General features: G+C 52.3%; 1 protein-coding gene and 1 long non-coding RNA gene across 2 annotated transcripts in view; one reads left to right on the top strand and one right to left on the bottom strand.

Moving 5' to 3' along the window:
- The window catches only part of LOC116952958 (uncharacterized), a 19,987-nt gene extending 8,334 nt beyond the window's left edge, over nt 1-11,653 (top strand). Inside the window, exons 2-4 of the long non-coding RNA XR_012947138.1 lie at nt 53-199; nt 1,563-1,717; nt 10,991-11,653. This is a non-coding gene — a long non-coding RNA (uncharacterized LOC116952958). The remainder of the gene's footprint in view (nt 1-52; nt 200-1,562; nt 1,718-10,990) is intronic.
- On the bottom strand, nt 7,684-14,791 carry LOC116952954 (claudin-4). Its single transcript, XM_032972713.2, has 2 exons — nt 14,041-14,791; nt 7,684-9,759 (listed from the first exon to the last, which is right to left on the bottom strand). The coding sequence occupies exons 1-2, from the start codon at nt 14,239-14,241 to the stop codon at nt 9,268-9,270; spliced, it is 693 nt and encodes a 230-aa protein (XP_032828604.1). The 5' UTR covers nt 14,242-14,791; the 3' UTR covers nt 7,684-9,267.

Raw genomic sequence — 14,791 nt, 5'->3', positions numbered from 1 at the left:
TTGGAGTAATATTGTATCTAAGTTCCCCCCCTCCCCCAACACACACAGAAAGAGAGAGAGAGAGAGAGGACGACTCAGAGGTGCCAGGAGGAAGAGGAACTACTGACGAGGAGAGGGAATGCAGCAGCAGCAGCCACGCGGTGACCGGCCGGGCGCTACCCGATAATTGGCCACGCTCTGCGTGCCTCTACATATTAAGGTGTTATCGGCCAATTAATGATGAGTCTTTAACAATGACGAAGCGCCGGTGTGGACCATGATGATGATGATAATAATAATTACAAACATAACATAATATGGGTTTTTGGGTTATATCGCATAAATATATAAATGTGTCGTTAAAACCCGCCACCACCCGACACAGCCAACTAGTAAGGATTGTCACGTAAACAGAACGCGGCCAATTCGTCGCGAGTACATCACACCGGTGTGTTGGAGAGCCAAGCCACAACATTTACAATCTCAGTGAGACGTTACAAAGTCGATCGACAACGCCTCCTGCCCAATCTGCGTGTGTCTCTTTGCACGTGGACAAATATGAAAGCATATTTCGCACGACGACCTTATCTCGAGTGCTGGTCGCGGTCATCCGTGAGTTGTCTGACCACCCTTGGGGAGGTGTTTAGTAAACACGATAGGGCTGCAGCGAGGGGCGGGGGAGGGGTGGATGGCGAACGATACGGTGTGTGGGGGGGGTGCTGAAAGTCTAACCTCATTGACCACGTGGACTATGGGACTGAACACTTAGCGCGCGCGTGTTTATGGATGGCACGTGACCTCGGGCAAACAAAGACAAAATTCTCAACGGTGTCGCCAAGATTAGGGCTCGCTTTGTTCATGCGCACAAAAGGGCACGTCCATCAGCAGCAGCAGCATCATCATTTGTCATCAGCATCATCATCGTCGGCGGCGGCATCATCACAGTCGCCTTCACCACATGTCGCTGTACGGGGGTTCGCGGTTCGAGACGAGCGGCCGCCCTGGTTAATAATCAGAATCGAATTATTTTTACACACGTAGGATGGTTTTGCGACCAATATTATCCGTAATAAAGTTTTATTTTTTATTAGATCGCGTAAATATAAATGTGTCGTTAATCCCGTGGATACCCATTCATATGCATTCATTAATCGCCCCCGTTCGCACGCCAATGGCTTACAAGTGCCGTCATCACATCGAGCCCTCTATTTCGAACGAAACAGGGGGGCCTCTCCACAAATCTGGCTGTTCACCTGATGAAGCTAGTTGTAATTACTGGCGAAACGTCGTATTCAGATTGTAAATGTTGTGGATTTGCTTTCCAACACACCGGTGCGTCGTACTAGTAACGAATTGGAACGTTTTGTTAGCGTGACAACCCTTGCTAACTGGCTGTGTCGGGTGGTGGCTGGTTTAACGACACAATTATGTTCACGCGATCTCACCAAAAAAAACCCTCTATTATAAACAAAACATGCCAATTAGTGACTAGTTCAGCACACCGGTGTGTTGGAGAGTAACTTATCCATTTAGCCTCGAGGAATCCGACGAGCCGATGCAGATCTTTTTTTTTTACCCCACAGATGTCCAAATCAATAGCGGCGGTGTGTCGTCCGAGGGGCCTGTGGCTCAAGCGGCATGCAGGGAGCGGGAGGAGGGAAGGGCAGCGCCTCATCCACATGCCCTGCCACGGTCAACCCGATTCGTTGAAATCTCTTAGGGCAGCAATGCAGCCGGCGTAAGTGCAGAACCCCGTTTTACGTGAGCAGGGGTTGAGTATGAGCGTCAACTTGGTACGCTGGAGAACTCGGTTTTAATCGTAGCTCAATCTGCGTGAGTTTATGGGTCTCTCTGTTAGTCTGTGGGTCTCTCTGTGAGTTTATGGGTCTCTCTGTGAGTCTATGGGTCTTTCTGTGAGTGTATGGGTCTCTCTGCGAGTCTATGGGTCTTTCTGTGAGTGTATGGGTCTCTCTGTGAGTGTATGGGTCTATCTGTGAATCTATGGGTCTTTCTGTGAGTCTATGGGTCTCTCTGTGAGTCTATGGGTCTTTCTGTGAGTCTGTGGGTCTCTCTGTTAGTCTATGGGTCTCTCTGTGAGTCTATGGGTCTGTCTGTGAGTCTATGGGTCTCTCTGTGAGTCTATGGGTCTCTCTGTGAGTCTATGGGTCTCTCTGTGAGTCTATGGGTCTTTCTGTGAGTCTATGGGTCTTTCTGTGAGTCTATGGGTCTCTCTGTGAGTCTATGGGTCTCTCTGTGAGTCTATGGGTCTTTTGTGAGTCTATGGGTCTTTCTGTGAGTCTATGGGTCTTTCTGTGAGTCTATGGGTCTTTCTGCGAGTCTATGGGTCTCTCTGTGAGTCTATGGGTCTCTCTGTGAGTCTATGGGTCTTTATGTGAGTCTATGAGTCTTTCTGTGAGTCTATGGGTCTCTCTGTGAGTCTATGGGTCTCTCTGTGAGTCTATGCGTCTTTCTGTGAGTCTATGGGTCTCTTTGTGAGTCTATGGGTCTATGTGAGACCTAAGGATCTCTATGTGAGTTTGTGGGTCTCTCTGTGAGTGTATGGGTCTGTCTGTTCGTCTATGGGTCTCTCAGTGAGTCTATGGATCTATCTGTGAGTCTGTGGGACTCTCTGTGAGTCTGTGGGTCTTTGTGTGGTGGCGATATGTCAACTGTCTTGCCTGGTATGCAGATCATGGGTTCGATCCCGAGCCTGAAGCCTGTTGTATACTTTGAGTTTGCGTCTTCTCCCCGTGGTCGCTTGGATTCTTCTCCAGGGCCTCCGGTTTTAACTGAATGGTGGGGAACCGGTTAAAACCGGTTAGCTGTTGTTCCGCACACTATGCAAAATGTGTATAGCGAAACACGTTAACACCTTTGAACCTGTTTGTAAATGAGCAGCGAAGGCAGTGGTTGGCGTGTGGGGTGCTGGTAGCTGTCAGCGATCGATTCCAGCTCACGGCCAACACCAGTGACGATTATCTGAATCAGTCATGGATCTCCCCTAGGTCGACTCAGCCTCAAATGACTACTTGGTGCGCTTTGTAAATATCGCCACTGGGGAGACAAAGGCGGACGGATGTGGTGCCCGCGCACCCGCCCCCTCGTGTGCTGTGCCTGGGTTCAGAGGTGCTCGCTAACAGCACTTGCCCCAAAAGGCTGTTAAGGCTATATGGGGGAGCTTTGTCATTGTCTTTGGTGATGGTGGTCAGCGCACTGGACTTGCAAGCCCAGAGGTTCACTGCTTCGCCTGCCCATGTCGGTCGCATTCACGACGACAATTGCACTGCATCCGAACCGGCGAATCGCTTCGGCAAACGGTTAACCGGTTTTCCCGGTTTTCGTTTAACAAACCTGATTGTTAACATTCGTTAAAAAAATGTAAGCTCAGAATTTTTGATAATCTAAGAAGATGCACACGTTTGTGTTTATATAATGTGTGGGTTAAGTCACGTGTTGGTAGTTTTGCGCATACAATCGTTTGTCGTGAACCACCTCACCCATCTGACAAGATTGTCACTTTTACAATTATAGTATTTTTTATTTAAAGCTTTCGTAACTGCAGTAATTCATTATCTTAGCTCTTTCGGTAAAGTCACGTTAAAGGGAAACAATACAACAATACAATATATATAAAACAATAAAAAAAATTATCACGACGTTTCGACCATAACACAAACGGTCATCAACAGGTGCTATGGTCGAAACGTCGTGAGAATTTTTTTAATTGTTTTCTATATTGTATTATTTTATTGTTTCCCTTTAACGTGACTTTACCAAAAGAGCTAAGAATATGAATTATAGTATTATCATTATTAATATACAGCATACGTGAGTGTGTTGCTGTGACCTGCAGTGTGATGCTGGTGGTTAAACACAGTGTGGTGGTGCTCGTGGTGTGGTAGCGGGTGGTTTGCGACAAACTACATCAGGGCATGACGAACCTTCCTTACGCGAGTCCCAGGCACAGCTGGCCTGGCTGCCAGTACCTGGTAAGGGCCCCGCTCAGGTTTACGCGGTCCTCTCACTGCCTTGTGAGTGTCTCGGTAGTCAAATGCTCGGGGAGTAAACCCCTACAGAAAACCAGGAGTGGGGCCCCTTAGGCGGTTTTGTGACCCACAGTGGCACATTTCCGGCAGCCCCTGCAGCCAAACTGGTATCAAACGTCGTGCTACGCACTCCTTTGGACCTCAGCAGCATGGCCGACGCGGGGGTTTCTGACGCATGGGCAACCCAGGATTTCCATAGTAACTTGCCCGGCCTTTGCGCCAACAAGAGGTGCAAGATTGGTGGAGAGGACACTCATCGGGCCACCTGAGCGAGGCCAAGAAACACGGACGACAGCAGTCATGGGTTGAAAGCTCATTTTGTATTGGCATAAATTAAATGGGCGCCACAATTTGCCATCGTCGTTGGGAGGGGTCATTGCACCCCAATGGATAACTATTGCCACCCGCCTCAAGCTGGGCAGTCCCCGGCTAATAAGGTGCCCCATTGGGTGCTTGGAGCTTATGGTTCATCACCAGACAAGTGGGCTGCAACACCTGCACCAGGCAAAAGCAAAACAAGAGGAAAGAAGGTTCCAGCCCTTCATTTTGCAAGCTGGCCTCTCCGAAGATCGATTGCAGATTGAGGACATTCGCAAGAGCGCAGTTATCGACAGGGAGCTGGCGAGCCTCCATGTGTGGGTATTTCAGCACTGCAGGAGACCCGGCTTGCTGGCAGTGGTTCACTACGAGAGAGTGACTACATTTTCAGGCTGGCAAGGCAAACAGCAGAAAGCAGAACGAGCCGAGGCAATGTGGTGTTGGATTCGCCGTCAGAAACACGCTCCTTGGCATGATAGAGCCACCAAGCGCAGGATCCCAGCAGATTCTGCTCACGAAACTGCTCACTGCTTCTGGCCATGTAAACATCCTGAGTGTCTACGCCCCAACACTCGACTCACCACCGGAGATTCATGACCAGTTCTTTGAGGAGCTTGACGATATTATTCACAAAATCCCCAGCTCTGAGTGTTTCTGTTGGGAGACTTAAATGCAAGGGTTGGGGCTGACCACGACGTGTGGGCCCACATGCCTTGGCTATCATGGCATCGGGAAAATTGATGCCAGCGGCCAAAGAAAACTGGAGCTCATACCACAATTTCTGTATCACAAACTCGTTCTTTCTCGCAAAACCTTGCCATAAAGTGTCATGGAGACATCCAAGGTCTCTCAATTGGCACCAACTGGACCTCGTCATCACCCCGGCGAGCCCTCCTCAATTCGGTACTCATCACACGCAGCTACCACAGCGCAGTCTGTGACACCGATCACTCGATGGTACCCAGCAAGGTCAGATTACGCCCCAAAAAGATACACCACCTCAAACAAAGCGCTACTGACGCATCAACTCTGCCAAGACCCCCTCCCAGAGCTCATTCAATCATTCCAACACGGGCCTGAGCAGCCCCTACACGACACACCAGATGGAAGCGTGGAGACAAAGGTGGGCGTACATCAGAGACGCCATCTTCAACGCAGCCATCAATACCTTCGGCAAGCAGACAAGGCGGAACACAGACTGGTTTGAGGAACACCTGGCTGTATCGGAACCCATCCTCCAAGCCAAGCGCATGGCGCTCCGGAAGTACAAGCAAGCCCCAAGTACAGGATCGTCAAGGGCTCTGAAAGCTGCCCGCAGTGCAGCTCAAACGACCGCCAGACGCTGCAGACAACAACTACTGGCTGAACCTCGGCAGTAGGATACAACTCGCCTCTAACACTGGTAATATCCGTGCCATGTATGAAGGCATCAAGACAGCCTTTGGTCCAAACATCAGAAGGACTGCCCCCCCCGCCCCCCTCAAATCCAGCACAGGGGCCACCATCACTGATAAACAAGAGCAGATAGCTATGTAGGTAGAACACTACTCTGAGCTCTACTCACGAGACAACGGTGTGTCAGAAGCTGCCCTTGCTGCTGTAAAGCCCCTACCAACGATATACGAACCTTGAAGAACCTTCAAGAAAATTGACAACGCCATCAATTCACTTGCCAGGAGCAAGTCCCCGGGACAGGATGGCATCACACCTGAGGCACTGAAATGTGCAATACCCACCATCCTCACAAAACTCCACGAACTTCTCTGCCAGTGCTGGGAAGAAGGAGCAATGCCTCCGGACACGAGAGACTTTAACATCATCACCCTTCATAAAAACAAGGGTGAGCGTGGGGACTGCATCTCCCTGCTGAGCATTGTGGGGAAAACCTTTGCCCGTGTGGTCCTCAGCAGGTTACAGATACTAGCTAAGGAGGACATCCTGAGGCTCAGTGTGGCTTCAGAACAGGAAGGTCCACCATTGGTACGCTCTTCTCCTTGCATCAGCTACCGCGGAAATGTCACGAACAGAGACACAGGCCTATTGGATTGGTGCTGGTGGTTGAACACAGGTGTGGTGGTGGATGAGACGAAGCAGCCAGTGTCTGGTGGTGTAGACCGAGTGATCAACACGGAGGCTGGATGGAGTAATTAACGAGTGAAGTTCATGGGAACACTATCCGTGATCGTAGCGATAGAAGAGTGATGACGGGGCAACTGACCACTGGTGAGGAGTGTGAGGAAAGAAGCTAGATAAGAGACGTGCTTTGACCTGCATTGGCGGTGTTTGAACTTAGTATGGATGAGTCGACACTGTCTTGAACAATTGGACCCTATGGGTCACGTACTTTGAACAGCCATTAACCAGGAAGCCTCGAAATATTAGGAACCTCGTGGAGAGGATAACGAGACCGGCACACGTGGCACAGTTGTGATCCAGCACTTGAGGCACCAGCAGCAGCGAGGATTGGTGGCTCACACACACACACAGACGTTGTGAAACTCCCTTCCTATAAGCGTCGAAGTGGTACCGTATCCCCTTGACTGCCCAAGCAGCGGCACCAGCAAATGTGGTCTCCCCCTCTTCCTTGTGTGTGGGATACAGGGTTTCCCCCTCGCACGTGGTGGGGTTTTCACCGGATGTTTCGGTTTCCTCCCACGAATTGGTGGATCGCACGCAAATTCGTGCAGCCATCCCTCGAAGTTTCCGTCACCGAGCTGGCCCGGGGTATGGCAGCACAGCAAGTGGGTTGACCTCAACTTGTATCCCATCTGTACAGCGATTGTTGCGTGTCTTTTCCCTCTCATCATCCTCATATCCGACATCGTGGCCCCGCTCTTCCCTTCTCCCCCCTCTCTTCTTAGCTTATTTGGCTTTACTCGGGAAATGCAACTACATTGATTTCAACTTTTTTTTTTTTAACCAGGTAAGGCCCACTGAACTGCAAATAACTTTTGTCCCCAAAAGTGACTTGGCCACAAATGATAGCCCAAACGAAGTGGCTTATCACGTGGAAGTTTATAGCAGCCAAATATTCTAAATACTCAGAGTAAACTTACAATTTTCATTCTTGCTGCTCTATAGCCGTGTCCTGTCTTGGGCTCCTCCTACTGCTCTCGATCCTCATCTCTCCCGACCACGTGCTCTCGTTTCTCCGTTCCTTTTTCCTCACCTCCCATTATCTCTCTACCCCCCTCGCTCCCTCTCGTCCCCCTCTCTCTCTTCATCCGTACGTTCGTCTTGACTCGACTCCCGCCCCCCGTGGTGTGTGCGAGCGCGCGCGTGTGTGCGTGCCACGCGTAAAACCGGTAGCACCATTACAAGAGGGAGGTTGAGCCTGCGGTTCCGGAAAAATGAAAGAAAGTTTTATTGTTATTATTATTTACACGGAATGAGCCACGAGTACAAAAAAGGCACAGGTCGGTGGATCGCGATGCTGGGTGGGAAACAGATCAGCCACAACGAAAGATTCTGGTGCTCGCCATGCCCAAGTGTCATCCCGAACCCAAAAGAACACCCGGGCGTGCGATAGCAATTCCCCATTCTTATGGCGGGAACCCAGTAACATCCAAAACAAATACGAGCCTCCGGTTCATTATTTTTCTCCCCCCCCCCTCCTCGCTCATCAAGGAAGCGGCATTCATTTTATCGGACCGTACAGATGCGATGATGATGATGATGGTCCCAGCCGCACGCACAACTCTCACACTCCGGATTTGTGAACTTCCGACCGAGTTCAGGAGATAATGACCAGAGCGGATAATATAAAAAAAAAAAAAATTGTCGTAGCAGTAATATTAATATCAACAAAAAAATATCCCGCCCCCCTTTAAAAACCACCCAGAAATAAACGTGTACGTAGTTTTATAAAAATAAAACAGCTGAAAAACGTTAAAAGTACAGCAGTAAAAGAAATACTATCACGTGTGTGAGTGTGGGAAGAATCGACTCGCGCCTCTCGTGACCAGCGAGGATCAAAAGCGAACTTCACGTGCGCACGACGGCCAGCTCCGATATACAGCTCACCACCCGGGCACACTACATCAAGTATACCCCTCGCTATGGCGGTGACTACTACTACTCAGTTGCGATATACAAGCAGAGCTAACATTGGCAGCCGGGTCGGTGACAAGCAAAACAATGTTTCCAGTACACGGCACACCACATCCAGCACTTTCCCCTCTCCATCCGTGGCTGCTACCCAGTCACATACCACGACCTACTCCCAACGACTCTGAACATATTAATTGAGAAATTTAATTCCTGGTATACACGTTGATCTCCAACAGCATCACGAACCATCTTCACCATTAAAACAAATTAGCTCCTCTGTTGTCCATTCTTTCAGGTCTCGCACCACGTGAGCTTGTTTCCCCAAAGAAGCTCCCACAGCACGTGAGCGTGAAACGTTGGGCAATCACCCCCCTCCCAAAAAAAAAAGCACACCGAAGGGATAATTCTCTGCTGCGTGTCACGTGAACGAGAGATTGTACATTTGTCCCAATCCTGATATAAACGTCACCTCGACATAATCCCCCCCCCATCCCCTTCCTCCTCTTACCTCCTCCTACACAGCAACGTCTTGGACTTGATAATCAAGTCCCCCCCCAGAATGACACCGCCTAGAGTAGGGCGGTCGAGTGGAGTTTAAGCGGCGTCCGTGCGTCGCCCGCCACCGTGGACGCGTGGAGGAACCCTCTCGGTGCAGGAGACACTAGAACGCCACGCGTGACCCGTCTGTTTCCATTTTTTTTTTAAACACACTAAAATTCTGATATTATTTTTAAAAACTCGAAACCACGACCGCCACTGCATTTGTCGCCCCCCCCCCCAAAAAAAAAACAACCCGCCTGTCTACCCCCCCAAAAACAACCCGCCTGTCTACCCCCCCCCAAAACAACCCGCCTGTCTACCCCCCCTACCACCCTTACACAAACTCCTTCATAGAGTAGGTGGTACTCATGGCCCTCCGAGGCTGGTGCGTGTCTTGCACGGTGCGCGGCGCCGACACCGCGTAGGCGCTCTTCGCCGGGCGGTACCCGGGCTCGTCCTTGGGGGGGCACGAGCACGCGAGCAGCGCCCCCCCGGCCACCAGCATGAAGGCCGAGATCCAGCCGAGGTAGAGAGCTCCCCCGAGCTCACGCTTGAGGGCCTCGGGCACGCTGGGGTTGTAGAAGTCGCGGATGATGGCGTTGGCCGTCCAGCACACGGGGATGAGGACGATGAGGGCGGCAATGATGAAGAGGAAGCCGCCCGACATGGCGATGTACGCCTTGGCGCGTTCGTTCTCGACGCAGTGCGTGCACTGCATGCCCAGGGTCGCGATGAGCATGGCCAGGGTGCCCAGGGCCACGCTCACGCACATGAGGCCGCGCGCCGCCTGCATGTCCGGGGTGAGCGCCAGCAGAGAGTCGTAGACCTGTGCACGCCGGGGCAGTCACACGGAACGAGAGTGGGTCAATTGGGGTGGCGGAGCCAGTGGGGGGGGGGGGGGAGGATAGCACTTGCCCCCCCAAAATGATTCGATCGAAATCCCTAATCATTGGGGTTTATTAGTAACAAATCGGCATTTTGGACCTCCACTGCCACTGTGTAGCATATTATTACGTGCCAGGGATTCTATGAGATGATAGGACAATAGTCTGAGTCCATAATTGGAAATAGGTAACGGCAAAGCGGTTATAAGTGACTCATATAATTGTGCGCAGTTGCGTCTACAGTAGACGACTTCCCTGCAGGCATCAACACCTTCAGCGAGCGCGATGCCGATCACACAACGCGGTTCGAATTCGACTCTCGATCGATGGCTGCGTCATCGCCGCACACGTGTCGAATAAAAAGGCAAGGGACAAGTCCTTACTAACAACTCCTTACTAACAATTCCTTACTTACTAACAACTCCTCACTAACAAGTCCTCACTAACAACTCCTCGATCATTTTTCATTGCTGGAGGGGTTGCCCTCCCCATCGGAAATCCTGACTCCGCCATTGGGGGGGAGCGGGTACAGGGGAGCGGGCCGTAGGCGCCATACTTCACCCAGGCTGGGTGGTAAATAAAAAAGGGAGAGCGGAAAGATAATCGCCACCAATGTTAGCCGTGGTATTTGAATGAGAGTCGCCGGGCTCGTAGCGGGAGTTGTGGATGGTAGTGCGCTGCTAACCACTGCGCCACCGCTCTACTTGCTCGTGGGAGTAGGTTGCTCTAGAAGCCGTTCGCTGTTGCGACTGTCGTGGTGAGATTGTTGTTGTTGTTGCTGCTGCTGCGTTCAACAGGGCACCATTTATTGCTGCCTTTGGCAGTGGCGCACAACCCACAAACCAAGAAATCACGCCGCACATTGGCCGGCTACACTTTGGCCCGAATACAAATATATAAATATTGCATCGAGTTGGTGACGTTTCGAGGGGGACGGGGGGGGGAGTGTGGATGGGGTGGGAGATCTGTCCGAACAAAAATCGCCTTTTCCTACATCGAGTCGAGTTGGTCAGTGTCGCTCTGGCTCTCTCGTGCCCCCCGAGATTGAAGCGACCGCTGGAAGTGATCTTCACATCGGCTCACCGTGGGCACGAGAGTTGGCAAGCCCCCCTCTCCGCCCCCCCACCCCCCCCGAAATCATAAAAATGCCGCCACTTGTTGTTTTTTGTTCAGGCGATTTGTTGATCGGACCGAGACCATCCATCAACAAACCTCGCAAACACCGGAAAACCCTGCCGCCGTTCTGAATATCGAGCGGCGTCTGGAGAAACGTGGGATTCAAACTGTGGACCTCGAGCGGGCACTGGTTCCACGCACCTGACCCTCAGACCCCCCCTCCCCAACTCAGCCCCCTCAATTAATCATTAATATACTTCACGCGGCTTCACAACATCAAAAGGAGCAACAAAGACAAATATCCCCCGTATAGCCCGTAACAGGATGTTGGGGTAAGTGCTGTTAGCGAACACCTATTAAGGCCGGTACTGCACGCGAGAGGGTGGGGGTGGCCAGCACCACGCACGGCGGCCTTTGTCTCCCTAGTGGCGATGTTTACACACCGCACCAGGTACACTCGAGGCTAAGTCGACCCAGGGGAGGCCCAGGACCGGTTTAGATAATCATCAGTGGTGTTTGCCGTGAGCGGGAATCGAACACACACACACACACCCCGATCCCCCTTCAGTTCCACAATAAAGACTCCCCCCCCCGTGACCATTTCAGGCGACGTCTGCTCATCTGATGAATTATAAAATGGAATAGAATGACTGCCGTGTAAATTCTAAGAGAGACATTTGCGGTGTCATTTTCCGAAGCACGTGGTGGGAGTGGAGGCGAGCGGGCAGGCGACGAGGAGGGGGGGGGTAAGGATGGTCCCGGCCCTGCACGGATCACGAATGCCAGTGGAAACGCTGCACTAACCGAGGCAACGTCTGAATGACGTGTGGCACGGTTGCGTCGCGTCACGGTGCGGATAAAACCGGTTCTTGCGAGAACGTGTTCGGAACCAGTTGTTGTATATCCATTTATTAATAGTTATTTTTAGAATGGACGGGCGCTATTTTTTCTTGAGGTCGCCAGAATACAGATACAACATAACATGTCGAGGGTGTTCATGAACCAAGTCGTGCGGAACCTCCACGTGCTCATTAACTGTGGGAAAGGGGCCGTCCATAAATGACGCCACGCGATTTTGGAAGATTTTTCCCCCCGCCCCCCCTCGTCACACGGCGTCACAAAAAGTCAGATTCCCCCCCCCCTCAAATATGAAGTCACAAAGCTCTGCCCCCCCCCCAAAACCATATTTCCATTTTGAAAATAAAACATGCTTCAAATCGCTTTAAACTATTGTAGTGCGTATTTAATGTGGCGCTGCACTCTGATGTTGTAGGAGAAACCATTTATTAAAAAGCCTATTTAATTAAGTAGAACGTGTTGTCTATATTTATTTAAAGTTGCAGCATTTTGATGTGACGTCACATTTCTCACCGCCCCCCCCCCCTCGTCACACATCGTCACAAATATCTGACACCCCCCCCTCCCCCAGGTGCGTCACGTCATTTATGGACGGCCCCAAACTTAAAAAAATATTTCTTTGGGAGGTAAGGGTTGGTGGATCACTTGAAGAGATGTGAAAAAAAACCAAATAATCTCAGCGGCCGCTGAGGCCGTGAGACGTGGCAGTGCGAGCAAGTGGGGGCTCCATTTGAATACGGCGCGTGCGTTCATCGGCAACATTCGACTCCTCCCCCCCTCAACTCTCCCAACCTCCAGCACACTGGAGGCCGCTACAACCACCAGCGCAGTGTGAAACAATCGCGCCTTTCAATGTGCTCCTAAGAAGTGCCACCGTTGGAAGCGGCGCATATGATAACAAATTGCGTTATTTTAGTATAAACCCACAGCGATACGGACACGGAATGTGCGGTGGAGTTGTTCAGCGGTCCTCTTTGGCTCTTTCGGTCGCGTGAGAGCGGAATCGGTCCAAAATGCCCTCTGCGGATCGCCTTGTCTTTTACAAAAACACCGCACTGAACTGGGGAAGTATGGTCAAATAAAAACCCACGCGGGCGCGGTCGGGCTGTGGGTGGCGCGGCGGGAGGCCCCTTCATCTGGCAGTGCAGAGATCGTGGCCAAGAAACGATCTCGTGATGAGGACTCGGCAAGCGACCCGTCTGTGGATGCCGCAGAGTCCGAGGATGCCGCGTTGGCAGCGGATGCGCAGAGACGCCGCGCAGGCAAAACTCGCGCCCGTCACCAGCGGAACCGCGGCGCTCACCCCGAGTGGACTATCGAGACACCCCTCTCCCGATCCTCCTCCAGCCCCCCCCCCCCAGGCTCCCTCCGCCATGCCCCCTGGGCCCCCTCCGCCATGCCCCCTGGGCCCCCCGGAACCCCCCAGGGAGCAGCTACCCAATCGCTTTGGTGTGCGCGGAGAGCGGTGACGCAGTGGTTAGCGCGCCGCGCTACCAACCTGGGCGATGCGAATTTCGTCTCCCGCTCACGGACGCCAACACCGGTGAGGAATATCTGAACCGGTCCTGGGCGACCCCTAGGTCGACTCGGCCTAAAAAAAGTAGTACCTGGTGCGACGTGTAAACATCGCCGCGGGGGATGACGAAGGCGGCCGGGCGTGGTGCTGGCACACCCACCCCACTCGTGTGCTGTGCCGGCCTTCATTAGGTGCTAATCGATAGCAGCACTTGCCACAACAATATGTTAAGGCTATACTGGGGGGGGGGGGGGGGGGGGAATCTTGTCTTTTGGGAGCGGTCGTGTCGTGGTTAGTGCGCTGCGCTACCAAATCCGGGCGATCTGAATTCGATTCCCGCACACGGGTCAACGCATTGATCGGGTGACGAAATATCTGGAAGCGGTTCTGAACGTCCCCTCGATCGACTCGGCCTTTAAAACTATTACAATGGTGTGGTGAAAATAAAAAAAAATCTACATTGGTGAGACAAAGGCGGCCGGGCGTGGTCTTGGCCCCACCACTACCTTGTGGATCGCGCCAGCGTTAACAATTGGTGCTGCTACCCTAAGAACACTTGACCCAACATTCTGTTCAAGTCTATACGGGTGATCTTTGTAGGCATTTTTAAAAAAATGTGACACACACGAAAACCGCCGTTCGCCACTACGTGGCGGTGACGTCACCGCGGCGCTTGTGCCAGGCTAGGTGCACCTTGAGACCACAGCGAGAGAGAGAGAGAGGTGCCCGTTACCTTGCATTGCTGCTGGCCCGTTGCCTGCGAGACGCACTGCATCCAAATGCCCTCCCAGAACACCTGGCCGACCACGATGTTGGCCGAGTTGGGCAGGAAGGCGGTGACGCGCCACTGCGGCAGAACCGTCACGGCTATGCTGCCGATCCAGCCCAGGATTCCCAGGGCGATTCCGGCGATCTGCAGAGCGGCGTTCGCCATCTCGGGGTGTTGGACGGGATGGGTTTAGGGTCCACGGGTAGACGAGTTGGTTCTACGGCGTTCGCTCTCGGCTAGGTGGCTGATGTCCTCTTGCACCTTTGCCCGCCCCTCCTCCTCCTCCTGTCCCCTCTCCCTTCCTCTCCGCTTAGCGAGAACCTCCGAGTGCGATTTAAAAAAATAACTCTATTCTTTTTTTTATTTTTGTCACCTGACCCCCCCCTCCCCCCTACCAATTAATTCCACCTGCGTCCGAAATTACTTGGGATGGGTGGGGGGCAATTGAATGAGCTGATCAAACAATGGAGCCCGGTTAATTTGAGAAGGAGAAAAAAAAACCTATCGCCGCGATGGTGTTCAATGAGATGTCTCAACAGGAGCGTGGTGCTCGTGGCCGCAGGTGAGTGAGCGAGTGAGCGGGAATCCGGGGGTGTCTCTCTATCTCTCTCGCTCTGTCCGCTTCGAGAAGCCGTAACCTGAGCCACCACCCCTCGCGTGGACGCGGTGTGGGGGTCGAGCCGGGCGCAACTCGCGATTGGCTGGCGTCCTGAGT

The sequence above is a fragment of the Petromyzon marinus genome, chromosome 49 (assembly GCF_048934315.1).
Source record: "Petromyzon marinus isolate PM22_M1 ecotype Great Lakes invasive population chromosome 49, UKy_Petmar_22M1.pri1.0, whole genome shotgun sequence".
Taxonomy (NCBI): domain Eukaryota; kingdom Metazoa; phylum Chordata; class Hyperoartia; order Petromyzontiformes; family Petromyzontidae; genus Petromyzon; species Petromyzon marinus.
The sequence above is the reverse complement of the archived record's forward strand: the minus strand, read 5'-3'. Positions and strand labels throughout refer to the sequence as shown.